The sequence below is a fragment of the Chlorocebus sabaeus genome, chromosome 1, assembly GCF_047675955.1.
Source record: "Chlorocebus sabaeus isolate Y175 chromosome 1, mChlSab1.0.hap1, whole genome shotgun sequence".
Taxonomy (NCBI): Eukaryota; Metazoa; Chordata; class Mammalia; order Primates; family Cercopithecidae; genus Chlorocebus; species Chlorocebus sabaeus.
In genome coordinates this window covers 99,269,521-99,286,140 of record NC_132904.1, presented here as the reverse complement: position 1 = coordinate 99,286,140, position 16,620 = coordinate 99,269,521, and the positions used below count along the sequence as shown (strand labels likewise).

The following is a 16,620-nucleotide window of genomic DNA, read 5'->3' as shown; positions in this document are numbered from 1 at the left end:
CTGTGTAAAAACCAGTAATTTCCAACAAAAGAAGAAGTTGCAAAATACTGAAGTCAGCGTCACACCACGGTTGACTCAGCATTATATGTGTATGTGTACAACCTCAAAATCAGAGGTATTTGGGTGTTGAAAATTAATAGCTAACCAGTTTTCCCAAGAATTAGATAAACTGGAAGTGAAAAGCCATTACGCATTTCTCAGTCAGTTACTGAAATTGCAATGGATTGTAGACCTGCGTTCTGTCTGGATCACATCCGTGCAGCACAGCCCAAGAGGAGCTGCAAGTGACAGAACAGGTAAACATAGATCGAATGAAGCAGCTGTATTAGCAGGATGATCAGAGAATTGGGAGAAAAGAACAGAAGCTAAGGAGATAAATTGAAGGCATGTTCAGGGGTGAGTTCAAGAATGGGAGATAAAGTGTCAAGACATAAAAGTAAAAAAGTTGGGGAAGAGCCAAAGTCCAAGCCAAGAGATTGTTTTAAAACTTTTATTATTATGATTATTTTAAACATATTTGGGGGGTACAAGTGCAGTTTTGTTACAGGGATATTTTGCATAGTGGTGAAGTCTGAGCTTTTAGTGCAACCATCACTGGAATAGAAGACATTGTGCCCCCATTAGATAATTTCTCATCCCTCTTTTCCCTCCCACACTCCCACCCTCCCAAGTGTCCAGTGTGTATTATTCCACACAGTATACTCACGTGTACACGTCATTTAGCCTCCACTTGTGAATCAGAACATGTGGTATTTGACTTTCTGTTTCTAAATTATTTCACATAAATAATGGCCTTCACTTCCATCCATGCTACCGCTAAAGACATTATGTCATTCTTTTTTATGGCTGCATAGTATTCCGAACAACATGGGAATTTCTCAAAGACCAAAAAAATAGAACTACCATTCAACCCAGCAATCCCACTACTGTGGGATGTCTACCCAAAGGAAAAGAAACCGTTATGTTGAAAGATACCTGCACTCATATGTTTATCACAGCACTATTCACAAAAGCAAAGATATGGAATGAAGCCAAGAGGTTTCTGATAAACGTCCAAGTTGTAGTCTTGAAGGTTTTTTCTGGCAGTTCTTAATCATCTCTTCCCACTTGTTAGCTTTTGATCATGAACTTGTTATTCAATTTTTCTAATCTCAACTTTGTTGGGTTGTTCTGAAGTTTAAAAATAACTCACATTTAAGAACTGGCATACAGTGGAAGCTCAATACTAGGGGTTTTACCTTTCTTTAAATATGAGCTGTGTATGCTTCCTTGCCTGACCCTACACATACTTCAGTAGGTTTAACAAGTAATTATTTATTTAAAGACAAACATAGGACTCACCTGCTCCAGGTCATTAATTTCTTCCAGGTGTCATGGTTTAATGCAGGACAAGTTTACATACTAACATCGTTTCTGTGAGGCATGTGCTACCCTATAGGCTCCCAATTATAGTTGTAGCTATTACTACACTGTAAACTTTGATTGTATCATTACCACATAATAAAATCCATTAACAGGATGTGTCAACACTAATAAAGTTATGACTCAAGCGAAAATGGGCATCTCACAACTTATCAAATCAGTGCCTAGGGGCATTGTCATAGATTTGTCGGGCCAACAAGCTTTGTCTGTTAAAGGTATTAGAGTGAAATAAAAAGAGATTTGTTCCCCAGCATAAAGTGTACATATTAACCCTGTGAGTGTGGTTACATCCACCCCATTTTACAGATGACAAAATAATGGCCTGAATTAATTATACACAGTCATGTATGACTTAACAATGGGGGCGCATTCTAAGAAACAGGTCCTTAGGCAATTTCTCCATTGTGCAAACACCATGGATTAAACTTAACCTCTATGGTACAGCCTACTACATGCCTAGATTATATGGTATAGCCTTTTAAAAATTTTTTGGGGAAAGTGATCCTCCCATCTCAGCCTTCCAAGTAGCTGAGAGTAGAGGTGTCAGCCACCATGCTCAGCAAGCCTATTACTCCTAGACTACAAACCTATACAGCATGAAATTCAACTGAATACTGGAGGCAATTGTAACATAATAATAAGTGTTAGTGTATCTACACATATTTTAACATAGATAAATACAATAAAAAGATGGTATTAAAGATAAAAAATGGTACAACTATATAGGGCACTAACCATGAATGAAGCTTGCCAAACTGGAAGTTGCTCCGAGTGAGTCAGTGAATGAGTGGTGAGTGAATCTGTACACTATGTATACTTTATGAACACTGTATACCTAGACTACACTAAATTTATAAAAACATTTTTCTTTCTTCAATATAAATTAACCTTAGCTTACTGTAACATTTTTACTTTATAAACTTTTCAATTTTAACAAACTTTTTGACTCTTTTGTAATAACACTTATGTTAAAACACAAACATTTCAGAGGTGCAAAAATATTTATTCTTGATATCCTTATTCTATAAGCTTTTACTATCTTTAATTTTTTTATTTTTTAAACTTTTTTGTTAAGAGTGAAGACACAAAACACACATTAGCCCTGGCCTACACAGGATCAGGATCATCAGTATCACTGTTTTCCACCTTCACATCATGTTCCACTGGAAGGTCTTTCAGGGCAATAACACCGATGCAGCTGTCATCTCCTATGGTAACAATGCCTGTATAGGGCACTAACCATGGAATACCTTCTGAAGGACCTGCCTGAAGCTGTTTTACAGGTAACTTAAAAAAAAAAAAAAAAAGAAGTACACTCTAAAATAAATAACAAAATGTATAGTAATTGCATAAACAGTCATTTATTACTATTATCAAGAATTATGTGCTGTACACAATTGCATGTGCTAGACTTTTATATGGCAGCACAGTAGACTTGTTTATACCAGCATCATCACAAACTCATGGGTAATGCATTGTACTCTGACATTATGATGGCTACAATGACAATAGCTGATGGGTGCTTATCAGCTCTGTATTAGTTGGTTCTTGCATCTCTATCAAAAATACCTGAGACTAGGTAACTTATAAAGAAAAGTGGTTTAATTGGCTCACAATTCTGCAGGCTGTATAGGAACCATGGTGGCACCTGCTTCTGGGGGGCCTCAGGAAACTTACAATCATGGAAGGCGAAAGAGGAGCCTGCACTTTCCATGGCCAGAGCAGGAGGAAGAAAGAAAGCAGGGAGGTGCTATACACTTTTAAACAACCAGATCTCATGATAACTCACTCACTCACTATCACAAGAACAGAACCGAAGGGATAGTGCTAAATGGGCATAAGAAATCCGCCCCCATGATCCAATCACCTCCCACCAGGCTTCACCTCCAACACTGGGGATGACAATTCGACATGAGATTTGGGCAGGGACACAGATCCAAACCATATCAAGCTCCATTATAATCATATGGGACGACCATCATGTATGTGGTCCATTGTTGACTGAAACATTATGCAGTGCCTGACTGTTCTTACTCAATGTCCGGCTGACTTCATTTGAGTCTGGTTATCAGTCCTTCTCCCTCTGATATTCAAGCCGATGTGCCCACACTGTAGAGCAAACTCTTTGGCAACAGTAAGCCACAAGTTGACTTGTTTCTCCCCAACTCTGGCTTGGAAGTCTCAGAGCCTCTTGGTTCCTGGAAGTCCCACCTGTCCAGGTTACCCTAAGTAGGGTGTGGATGGTGGGTGATACTGAAAAGATCTTTCCTGCACACTTATTATTTTAATCTCTCATCACTTTGCAATTATATACTTCAGACATGGTAGAATTAATTTATCTTTAGCAAGAGAAAAATATAGTTCTTTACTACAAGAATTTCAGGGTTCTTTATACTAACAGGTTAATTTGACAAAACAGTTATTGCAGACTTACTGTGTTACTGTGTAAAAAGCACTTTATTTGACTGAGAAAACAAGAAAGAAAATACTATTCGTGGGCAGGGGTAGATCATTAGACATGTGAAAGAAATGGAGGATTTGAAATCTTTTCCCATTACAGATCTCAATCCATCTCCTCCTTTGTACCTTAAGAGGAGAAAGAAAGGATGAAAAGAATTTTTTAAAGCAAAGAAGAGGAGGAAGGTAGAAGGACCATTTTGGTCTAACGTGCAATTTAATTTTTTCCATTTAACAAGTTTTATGGAGCAGTTACCTTGAACATAATTATACACTGGGAAATGGAGAATGAGTGAACACCAAAGGTTCACTCTTTGGATTCTTTTCTCTACATGCTCCATGTCCTTCTCACAATACCCCTACTCCATGGCCAATAAATCCATGTGAAAATCAGTAACAGCTGTTGTAAACAAGGACTCAAGAAGTGAAATATTTGTTTTAATATCTTTGTAGATAGCAATTCCCACAGTTAGACCACAACTATATTTGGAATTTGTTTCCATTGACCTACTTAATTCTTATCTGCTTATATTTAAGTTTAAAACATAGTCTTATTAAAAGAAAATTGCACTGATTTTAAAATGTCTAAACATTTGGCATTTTACCAACCTTGTCAGTTCTCTTTAGGTAAATACACAGACATGAATTACCTAGTCAATTCTTTCTTGTCTTTACAAACATAGAAATCATTTCCTGGGGATTAATCATTCTTTCAAGTTTAGAATGTTGAAGGAAAATACCAATGTAGGCTGTATCACCATTACATTAAAAGTTTGTGAGCATTCAGACTTAAAAAACATATGCATGAATCATGCTGTTGGTGACCTAAGCATTGTCTCTGTATAAAAGAAAGGACACTAGGGGGTAGAGCTAGAAGCCCAGTAGACAGAGAAGATAAGGACAGTGAGAATGATGCATCTTGCATTCCTCGTGCTGTTGTGTCTGCCAGTCTGCTCTGCCTATCCTCTGAGTGGGGCAGCAAAACAGGAGGACTCCAACAGGGATCTTGCCCAGGTAATTAATGGTGGCATCTAATGCAGCTACTGGCCAGCCCAAGTGTGTCTACTTGGCCTTCCAACACAAAGCAGGATGATTAGACTAGAGATCACTTTGTTAGAAAACTGTAGCACCAGAGAATAATTAGCAGGCTGGAGGTGGAAATTATTTTTAAGTTAACAGAGAAGAAAAGAAAGTTTCAGAAAGGGCATATAATTACTCAAGGTTACAATAAAATAGTAGCAGTATATTTGTGGCTAAGTGAAAAGAACACATGGAGAGTATATGAAAGTCCTCTGGTTTTAGAATTTCTTTAGTTAAAATTATTGGGGAGGGGGAGCATGCTAAGTCTGATCTTTAAATCACAACAGGTAACAGTTTTTATATTTTTTCTTGTCATATTTGGACAAAAGAGTTTACCGCACTTCAGTCTTAAACCAAGTCTATAATAACAATGTAAGTGGAAAAGGTTAGTATTCTAACTTTTCACAAAACTATGTTAAAAGAGGGTTTCTTTAAAAACAGACAAAAGTAATGCTAGACCTGAATTTCCAAACCCAAATTCCTTACTTGACTAGCAAACTAACACTGCAATAAAATTTAAAAATTTGTATGAAATGGGGAGTCTTAATGAAAAAAATCAAATTAAATGTGTGATCGACTTTTGTTTTAAGAAACTAGAGGAAAATTAAGATGTATTATAAAAGTTGGGTAAGTCATGGAAAATCGTAAAAAAATGACCTAAAAATTATACTCATTATTCCATTAGCAATACCTAGAAAACTACTACAACCTCAAAACAGATGTGAAACAGTTTAGAAGAAAGGAGAGTAATCTCATTGTTAAAAAAATCCAACGAATGCAGAAGTTCCTTGGGTTGGCAGCAACAGGGAAGCTGGACTCTGACACTCTGGAGGTGATGCGCAAGCCCAGGTGTGGAGTTCCTGACGTTGGTCACTTCACAACGTTTCCTGGCATCCCGAAGTGGAGGAAAACCCACCTTACATACAGGTAATGGTTCAGAGTAGTTTTCACGTAATATTGAAACTTCATAAGTTCCTTGTCATATTTGGATAAGTAACACAAAGTTTTCTTTAACAATTTTTCATAATGGCAGGAGAAAATAATATCCTCTTCAATTTTTCTCCTCCAGGATTGTGAATTATACACCAGATTTGCCAAGAGATGCTGTTGATTCTGCCGTTGAGAAAGCTGTGAAAGTCTGGGAAGAGGTGACTCCACTCACTTTCTCTAGGCTGTATGAAGGAGAAGCTGATATAATGATCTCTTTTGCAGTTAAAGGTAATCAAATAAAGCATCCATTTATCTGGTGTATTAGTCTGTTTAGACTGCTAGAGCAAGATACCTTGGACTGTGTAATTTATAAACAACAGAAACTTATTGCTCACAATCCTGGAGGCTGGGAAGTCCAAGATTAAGGTGTCAGCAGATTTGGTGTCTGATGAGAGCCTATTCTTCATAGATGGTACCTTCTGTGTCCTCACACAATAGAAAGGGCCAGGAGGTTCCCTCAAGCCTCTTTCATAAAAGCACTAATCTCATTCATGAGGGCAGAGCACCTATGACCTAATCACTTCCTAAAGACCTAACCTCTTAATACTATATCACAGTGAATATCAAGTTTCAACATATGAATTTGCAGCAGACACCAGCATTCAGACTATAGCATCTACTGTTATTTTATTGGAACAGGGTAAAAATAAATTCTGAACACTTATATTTCCATTAATTTTTTTTCCCTATCAGAACATGGAGACTTTTACTCTTTTGATGGCTCAGGACAGAGCTTGGCTCATGCCTATCCACCTGGACCTGGGTTTTATGGAGATATCCACTTTGATGATGATGAAAAATGGACAGAAGATGCATCAGGTGGGTAGTAAATCTCTCAGGAACATTTCAGGAATAATGTCTAATCCTACCCAAAAATAATTGGATTATCTAGAATGAGCAGTAAATGGAATATACTAGTAACTGAATTTTTTTATTGCCTGAGCTTTAAACAGAAGTACTGTTTGTTTCAATCATTATTGAAGAATTTTATAAAATGTCTGTATTTTCATGTTTGCCCCCACCAAGTACAATATTGTAAAAGCCATTCAGACTTATCTCCACAACTCAGGATCTTGTAGGGGTTTGAGGATCAGCACAATTAATGTTTTTGATCACTTTAATGACAGATGATTACGGTAGAATGAATTCCATTAAATCAGTTTCAATCCTAAAATTTGCCCTTAGGTTTTCTTTCTTTCTTTTCATTGGCCTCCTTTTTACTTAAAAGTAGAGATCAGGAGAAAATGCCAGGAACTGAAAAAAAAAAAAACTGTTAGGTCATCTTTTTAAATAAACATGTCCCTATCTCTAGCTTAGATGGGGTTTTTTCCCCCTAAATTGGCTTTGAAACACTTTACATCTAAACATAATGACAAAAATTAACTGTATGCTATTTAATATTTAAAATGGCTTCTGAAGTTTAGAAACACACTGTTGAAACAATCACTATTTCTGAGAGTGCCTGGAATTTTTAATGTAAATGCAAAGAACATCTTTCCTGAGTACAAGACTCAGAAGGCTGAGGCACGAGAATCGCTTGAAGCCGGGAGATGGAGGCTGCAGTGAGCCGAGATTGCACCACTGTACTCCAACCTGGGCGACTCTGTCTCACAAGACTGAAATCTGTGTTGCATGAAATGATTGCCTTTTATTTGAACAATTGTCCTTTTCTGCACAATTCTTGGAGCCTTGGTCAAATATCTACTACAAAATTCAGTAAAACTCTCTTTATAATATTTTTTAAAAGCTGAATCTAGCTGTGTTTGTACTGCAGAAACCTGTTATTGGGCATGTTTCTGTTTTAAACTAAAGATTGTACACATCCAATGGCATTTATTACTGGGAAGATTTTTGACAATCAAAAATTGTTTTATTATGGCTGAGCACCGGTGGCTAATGCCTGTATTCCCAGCATTTTGGGAGGCCAAGGTGAGTGAATCATTTGAGGCCAGGAGTTCGAGACTAGCCTAGCCAACATGGTGAAACCCTATCTCTACCAAAAATATAAAAATTAGCCGGGCATGGTGGCACGTGCCTGTAATCTCAGCTACTCAGGAGGCTGAGGCATGAGAATCGCTTGAACCCGTACTCCAGCCTGGGCGACAGAGTGAGACTGTCTCAAAAAAACAATTACTTGAGTATGATGAAGAGGAGGAAGAGCAAATCAGACTAAACTCCACAAGAAATAACTACAGTCTTGTGGCCTAAAAGTTTGAGGAGCAACGTAAATGTTATATGATTAATTTTAACCGAGGTTGCAACTGGCACATGTTCCTAAATTTGAACAATGACTTTTCACTTTTAGACAACGAAGAGTTATATTTATTGACATGCTATTAGTTTTGTCCTTTCAAAAAAAAAAAAATCTTTGGAAACAATGCTTCTCATTTGTCAATATAGGAAAAGTGTCTTAGTTTTCCTGACCAAGGAGGGATCTAGGGAGCGATACGGTGAAAAACTGTCTTATATATTGACTTAAAGTCAACCTTGAAAAACACATTAATTTCTATAAAGTATGGAATATGCCAATCAATGAACCAATCCACAAATACTGAAAAGACCATGTGGTTTCAAGGATGGCCTGCACAGCTGGCATATGTTCTGTATGTGTATTTATGGAATAAATAGCTGGTAGATTCTGAACATTTATGGTTGTCATACAGGCACCAATTTATTCCTCGTTGCTGCTCATGAACTTGGCCACTCCCTGGGGCTCTTTCACTCAGCCAACACTGAAGCTTTGATGTACCCACTCTACAACTCATTCACAGAGCTGGCCCGGTTCCGCCTTTCACAAGATGATGTGAATGGCATTCAGTCTCTCTATGGTGAGTGACGCTGGAAAAATTAAGCATTGTAGCTCTACAACGACAGTCCTCAAGAAAGTTTTCCAATGCTACCTAAAGTATTTCTGATTTAGCTTGAAGCACTTTGAGAATGTTTGAAAGGCATACAAATTGACAGTTGCATCACATTTTTTAAATGTTTGCATCCCCAAATCTCTTTCCTTTAGGATCTCCCCCTGCCTCTACTGAGGAACCCCTGGTGTCCACAAAATCCGTCCCTTCAGGATCTGGGACGCCAGCCAAGTGTGACCCTGCTTTGTCCTTCGATGCCATCAGCACTCTGAGGGGAGAATATCTGTTCTTTAAAGACAGGTCAGACCAGAAAATTATATTTTTCTATCTATTCTTTTGATGTACAGTGCTTAGAAAGGAAAACAGAAATTTGATAGAGGTTTTTTTAAAAAACTTTTATTTTAGGTTCAGGGGTACATGTGCAGGTTTGTTATATAGGTAAATTCATGTCACGGGGGTTTGTTGTACAGATAATTTTGTCAACCCAGTGCTAAACCTAGTACCCTGTAGTTACTTTTTCTGCTTGACAGAGATTTTTTTAAATACAAAATTTTCTCTGTATTTTAAAATCATTCAGATCTAGTTCTTGTTGAACTTTTAACATCCTGTTAGAATTGTCCGGGTCATTTTTTACACTTACAAGGGATGATTCTAGACTGTAAGCTTGATTAAGGCAGGGAGTTATATCTGTTTTGTTCATTTTTTAAAATATAAATCATGGAACTTCTTCAGAAAGCACTGGTGAATCCTTAGAAACAGGGTGATATCTTTCCCTTTGCTAAAAATTGCTACTACTTAAATTAATTACTTTTGGAAAAAAGTGATATATGCTTATGGCACAATATTTAGACACTGCCAAAAGATACAGAGTTAAAAAATCTCTCTCTAGTCTTTGGTCTACAGTTCCCCAGCTCCCTTCACATGTGTAACCACGGCTATCAATTTCCTTTAACTCTTTACAGAAATGTTCTATTCATATACAAGCATCAATACGCACATAATATTTTTTAAAATATTAGGACATAATATACACACTGTTTATGGACTTTCAGAGTGGAACCAAGCTAAATAATTTTATTGGAACCAGTCACAAGTCCTGCCATCAATTTTATTACCCTGCCATCAATTTTATTATTACATGCAGGAGGATGGTTTAATATAGACTTCTATGAATGCGTGAATTAGCATGGATTTTTTTTTAAAAGAATACTTTTTTCACATAGCTAAAGGAGAAAGACAATTGCAAGTAATTTTATGTATTACAGATATTTTTGGCGAAGATCCCACTGGAACTCTGAACCTGAATTTCATTTGATTTCTACATTTTGGCCCTCTCTCCCGTCATATTTGGATGCTGCATATGAAGTTAATAGCAGGGATACAGTTTTTATTTTTAAAGGTGAGTACTATATAAGAATTTTCAACTTGCTGGAATAAATCCTATTGTGAAAATTTTATCGACATGAGTTTTCTCCATTATATTAAAGTTTAGATTACTGCAAGACCTTGTGCTAACACTTAAATAAAATTTGTACAAAGAACATTATAAACTTTATTTTAGAGACCTCTTAAGTGAATAGGTGGTATTCCATATTCATGGATAAAAAATGCAATATAGTAAAAATGTCAATTTATCTATAGATACAAGACATTTTCATTTCAAATGCCAAAAGATTTTTCATGGAACTTGACAAATTAGTTTTACAATTTATACGGCAGCAAAGACCAAGAATAGCCAGGATGCTCCTGGTGAACCCATCTTATTAGATAAGGAGAAAAGCCCTGTGTTATAAAATTTTAATCAGTAAGATGTAGTATCAGTTCAGGGAGAGATAAATTAACTAATGGAGCTATTCAGGTATGGCGGCTTCTTTATCAGATTTTTAAACTACGGTTTCAATTTGTTTTATTGGTAATATGCTATTTGAGTTTCTATTACTTCTTGAGTCAGTTTTGTTAACATGTTTTTCTAAAAGTTTGCCAATTTTGTCTGTTTTCAAATCCATCAGTAAAAAGTTTTTGGAAAATTATTTTGTTGTAATTTGAATTATTGCTGAAGTTTTGTTCTCTTTTTCATTCCCAATACTGAACCCTTTTGCCTTTCTCTTTTTCTCTTCATCAATCTCATAATATATGTAATAATGTTATTGATCTTTTCAAAGGACTGACTTTTGGCTTTATTTATTCTCTATATTATATTTTGATTTCCCATTTAACTCATTTCTGTTCATATCCTTATTGTTGCCTTAAGTTTTGTTTACTTTTAATTGATCCTGTTATTATTGTTATAGCTTAAGTTTGACACTTACCTTATTAACTTGTAAATTTTTTCTTTTCTAATATAAGCATTTATACCTATAAATAACCATTTCTTCTTTTTTATTTAGCAAATTTTGATATGCAGTATTTTCATTTTGTTCAATTTTAATTCTTTAATTTCTCATTTTTATTTTTCCCCTAGACTTATAGGTGATATTGGAATATTTTTAAATGTCAAGCTTTATGAAGATTTTAAAAATGTTTATTTCTGGCAATCTCACTTTTGTGAAGATTAAATGAATGTGAAATTGCAATAGAAATTGTAAAGAATTATAACTCTAACATATCATTATCCAGTAATGTATCTCACATTTACATATCACTTGCACTGTGTCAGACACTATGCTCATTAGTGGAGGTCAGGACTGAAAAGGGCTCATATTCTAGAAGGAGCAGCAGAGATGAAGCCATAGGCAGCCTACGTATGACAAGTGCTGGTACTGAGAGAAGGAAGGGTGCCATGGGAGCATCTGACTCATATCCAGGGCTCAGCAAAGATCCCTTAGAGGAGGTGATGTTAGGATGGGTCTTGAAGTTCTCTTTTGCTGTGCAGAGATCGGCTGGGTGCACAGGAAGTAGAAAGGTCTCTAAGAAAGAAGAAATTGTTTTTGCCAAGTAAGAGCATATCTGGAACTGCTCAGACACATAAAAGTCATTCAGTTCAGATGAAGCAAGAGAGATAAACAACAGATGGACATTTTAGATTAGTGAATCTGGCAGTAGTATGAAGAAGGAATTCAGGCTTGGGGTCCTAGAGAGTGATGTAACAAAGTAAAGGCAGAGAGATGGATGGGATTTTGTTGTCCTAACTCACTAGAATTTGAATGAATTCCGATTGTGTTCAGAAGAAGCACAGATTGGAATTGGTGACTGTGAAATATCTCAAAGGAAGTGTTCAATAAGCAATGATCTATTAGTATGAAACTTAAGAGAGAGAGGTCTAGGTGAGAAATTCAGGTTAAAAAGTCACCAGCAATTATAAGAAATAACTAAAACTGATCTATAAATAAACTATAACTTATAGATACAAATATATAAGCCACAGAAAGGGCAATGAATCAGAGTTATCTACTCATTTATTCATTCTTTCACTCACTCATTCATTCAGGGAGTATTTATTAAAGACTGGCTGTGAACTGGGCATTATTAGGTTGGAATTAAAACCAAGACTTCCTCTTTACCACAACAATGCACTATAATCATTTTTAAAATCAACGGCTTCATGTAAAATTTATTGGATTTGTTTTTTCAACAGGAAATGAGTTCTGGGCCATCAGAGGAAATGAGGTACAAGCGGGTTACCCAAGAGGTATCCATACCCTGGGTTTTCCTCCAACCATAAGGAAAATTGATGCAGCTGTTTCTGACAAGGAAAAGAAGAAAACATACTTCTTTGTAGAGGACAAATACTGGAGGTGAGATGCAAGAGAAATGACTTTCTATGAAGCCTGATTAAGAAAATTATTTTCTTTCTTTAAGGATATTTCCCTACCCCCATGCTCTAACTTTCTCTAACTTCAAAATTTATGATTATGAGGAAGACAGCTTATTGTTCTACTTCCTGGATACAAAGGGCTCTCAGAGCGGTGATCACTGGGCCATATACTCAGACACCAAAAGACATCAGGAGAGGCCAGCTGAGGTCCAAAGATATTCCCTTCTTATCCCGTTTCCAGTCACCATGTGGCTGCCATAGGAAGCCCAGGTGTGGCAGGCTTTGGAGACAAGATCTACAGGGTCCCAGTGTGACTGAGAACCAGAGTTTTGGTTTTAGCTAAGTGATTTAATTCATTTTACATATTATGTCTACACAGTCTTTATGTATTTGTGGTAGACACATAGAAATTTGGGTTCTGTGTGTCCAGGCTTAGAAAATTTGCCTCAGACATATGTATGGAACCTCTGTAAAATGACAGAATGTTCCTGTTTCTGGGAAAATATTGTTTTATGCATTAAACTTGTAAGCCCAGGAAAGTAACCTATTCTTGTAGCTCTAAAAATGTTTAACACTTTTTTACACAACTTAAAAAGTTTGTCTAGGATTCCACACTGGAAAATTAACATCACATTGTACTATTGTGTGTAATGGTACTACTACACAACATTGAACTGTATTTCTTTCATTTGGCTTAGATTTGATGAAAATAGCCAGTCCATGGAACAAGGCTTCCCTAGACTAATAGCTGATGACTTTCCAGGAGTTGAACCTAAGGTCGATGCGGTATTACAGGCATTTGGTAAGAAGACCCTTATTTCATTGTCAATGCAGGAATCTCCAGGCATTTTTATGATTTCAAAATGAAGTGCAGAATCAAAACAGTTTTTAAATCATTCAGTCTGATACCTTTTTTACTCCAAATTCCTGAAAATCTTAACTTTCCAATTTATGCAAAGTGGGTTTAAATTTTGTGTGTGTGTGTGTCTGTGTGTGTGTGTGTGTGGTTTTTTTTTTTCCTGAATAGCTTCCAAGTCTCTGTTTCATACCTACACACAAAATCAAAGGATACTTTCTCACACAGAAACCATTATCTTTCAGGTCACTATGTTGGTATAAAAATACAATCTATGTGAGCCAAGTTTACTAATGGCTGGTTGTCATTCTATTCTATCCCATCCTGTTTTCCCTTTCCTTCTATCCCATCCCAGGGGAGCCTTGTCTGGGCCTCTGTTGCAGTCTGCAATTTCCTACATTAGTCATCTGTAAAAAAAATAGTAGTCCTCCCATATGCTCAAAATAGGTAAAATGTGATTCATGGTAATGGGTAAATAGGAAAGCAAAACTTGTTCTTGATTACTCTGAAGGAATTTTGGAGGGAGCTGCCAGTGCTTGACAATCCAGTGCTCATGAGGCTGATGATCTTGTTACTAAAATGACTTAACCATGATGGATGCAAAGCAGGAAATGGACCTCTGGCTCATTTATCATTTGTCTGATTCTCTTGGGTCTAGTTGTCTCCTAAGCTGTAATTTAGGACCTAGCAGAAGAGGAGAGGTTGGAAAGAAAGGAAAACAAGATTTTAAAATATTATAGAATGTTATATATTTAGAACCAGTATAACATAATGTTTTAGAGCACTTCCTTTGGAGTCAGATGAGATGGAGTCCTCCCTCCATCCTTCCTTACAGATACTACCTTGTTAAAATTACAAAACCATCCTAATTTTTAGTTTTGTTCTCATCAATAACACATTACACTTTTTTGTAAGGGTAATTGAGCTAAATATGTAAAGTACTTAGCTCAGTGCCTGGCATAGAGTAATCACTTAATAAATGCCATCCATTATTAACTTGTACTTAATCTAAGTTACATATGTTGCAAAATGACATATTTGAAGATGTCTCATCATTTCCTTCTCTATATTTACAGGATTTTTCTATTTCTTCAGTGGATCATCACAGTTTGAGTTTGACCCCAATGCCAGGATGGTGACACGCATACTGAAGAGTAACAGCTGGTTACATTGCTAGACAAGATAGGGGGAAAACTGATATGGGTGTTTTAAATAAATCTAATAATTATTCATCTAATGTATTATGAGCCAAAATGATTAATTTTTCCTGCATGTTCTATGGTTAAAGAAGAGGAGTCTTGCAGACATCTGTATGTGTCATGAAGAATGTTTCTGGAATGCTTCGTTTGCTTTTGAATTACATTCAACAGAATTAAGAAATACTCATGTGCAATAGGTGAAAGAATGTATTTTCATAGATGTTTTATTACTTCTTCAATAAAAAAGTATTTTATTTTGGGCCTGTTCCTTACTTTCTAGAACAATTCGTGTTCAATACCCTGACCACACTGGGGACTGATTATTTGACAGATACTCTGCCAGTAGATGTGGTAGGATCACACACTATAAAGGAGCCATGTGGCTGTCACATACCCTCTCCTATTCTCTGCACCAACAGGATCTTTCTTTTTCATCTCACATATATTGTAAGCATTCCTTACACACCTAACAAAGAAGGTAAATCAACAGTTGTCCTGTATCTAGGAAGGATCAAAGCAGAATGGAGAAATGGAACTCTAGAATGTTAGAGCCTGGGAACCTGGCGTATTATTTAATAGACTTTACAATTTTACAGGTGGAGAAATAAAACTAGTTTGGAGTCCACTCACCTCTTGTTTTAACCCAAATCTTTCTTTATTGGGATTCCTTTCCTGCTCTGCAGACTAAATTTCTCATCTCACCCTCACCCTCACCCTCCTGTTAGAATATTCTCTTGCTGCCATTTTGTATGTGGAAGCCCCTGGGTGATAAGAGCACATGTGCACATGTGGTAATTTTCTACTCAGCAATAGATATCTAATATGTTGGGTGATTACCTTATTTGGAGCCTCAGCTACATAGCAATTATCCAGATGATTCAGGCCAAAATCCATTTCTGCTAAAGAAAGTCTGGAGGCAGAAATATCCCACCTGCTTTTGGAGCTCATAACCAGCAATGATACCCCTGACATAGAGAGACACGTGACTGTGTCTAGGATGGGCTTCAAGGCAAAATTTTGAAGTAGAAATGAATAGCCATTAATGCTCTCACTTTATTTGGGGTATCTTTCTCTTATCTTTCTGTATTTTACTCACCACTTTTTCCAGGCACCAAGCAGCACTAGAACACAGAATTTGCAGTCATTAATAAAATAATGTATGATAATAAGTTTAGAGTGTGTGAGTTATAAATGTTCCTTTCTTGCTATTGACTAACATTAGGACATACGGTAAATATGCATGTTTTAAGAGACAGAGTAGTAGAGTTAGAGCAAAACACACACACAGAAAGACAGGCAGATGAACGAAGAGAGACAGAGAGGAGGGAAAGGGTGACACAATGGTGATAAGACAAGTGTAGGGACGAACATGTGAACTGTATTTGAATTGCAGGAAGGTGATTCAGGTATGAGAAGGCCGAGAAGCAAAAATCTGATCAGTGGAGGGAGGAGGAGCAAAGGGAGTGAAGAAGGAAAGAGTTAAGGTAATAAAATGTAAGACTGCATTAGGAAATTCCACTGGGACCGGCCACCTAAGGGGCAGTCTGGAGATCAAGGAGGGGAGAGTAAACTGGAGAGCAGTTTCATGCTAAGCCCTGGGGTATAGTAGACAACCTTGCAGGCAGGCCTTCATGCCTTAAGGACCAGGAGCAGAGAGAGTTCAAACTGGTCCACCTAACCACTCTCTATCTAAGTGGGGAAGGGAGTGCTTGCATGAAGTGGGTTTTGGAAGGCTGAATGGCAGTTCCTCCTCCACTCCACCATTCATTGATTAATCCACTCATTTAACAGATACCCACTTAATATCTACTGTGTAGTAGGCAACATATGTATAGTAGGCATATGCCCGCAGTGTTGAGAGATTAGGGGGCTTCCAAGAGTAGTAGGCATCTATATGGAGAGCCAAAGAGCAAGAACTTAACAGGTAAGAAGGAGGGAGGTGGTCCAGGCAGAGAGAGATAAAAATATTGGAGAGTGTCAGTTACTTCTATGGCCCAAAGCAGT

General features: G+C 36.9%; 1 protein-coding gene across 1 annotated transcript; it reads left to right on the top strand.

The window, feature by feature from the left end:
• The first annotated feature begins 4,751 nt into the window (after positions 1–4,751).
• On the top strand, positions 4,752–14,883 carry MMP10 (matrix metallopeptidase 10). The gene is made up of 10 exons (XM_008020658.3): positions 4,752–4,893; positions 5,645–5,886; positions 6,029–6,177; positions 6,643–6,768; positions 8,613–8,777; positions 8,963–9,107; positions 10,073–10,206; positions 12,382–12,541; positions 13,260–13,363; positions 14,494–14,883. Exons 1-10 carry the CDS (start codon positions 4,789–4,791, stop codon positions 14,592–14,594), a joined length of 1,431 nt encoding a protein of 476 aa, XP_008018849.3. The 5' UTR covers positions 4,752–4,788; the 3' UTR covers positions 14,595–14,883.
• Positions 14,884–16,620: the final 1,737 nt, after the last annotated feature.

Bases quoted from the DNA above. Each gene is read 5' to 3' on its own strand.
- MMP10 (XM_008020658.3), top strand. From the start codon at position 4,789: ATGATGCATCTTGCATTCCTCGTGCTGTTGTGTCTGCCAGTCTGCTCT. The intron at 6,178-6,642 runs GTAATCAAATAA...TTTCCCTATCAG, and splicing joins GATCTCTTTTGCAGTTAAAG to AACATGGAGACTTTTACTCT. The intron at 6,769-8,612 runs GTGGGTAGTAAA...GTTGTCATACAG, and splicing joins ATGGACAGAAGATGCATCAG to GCACCAATTTATTCCTCGTT.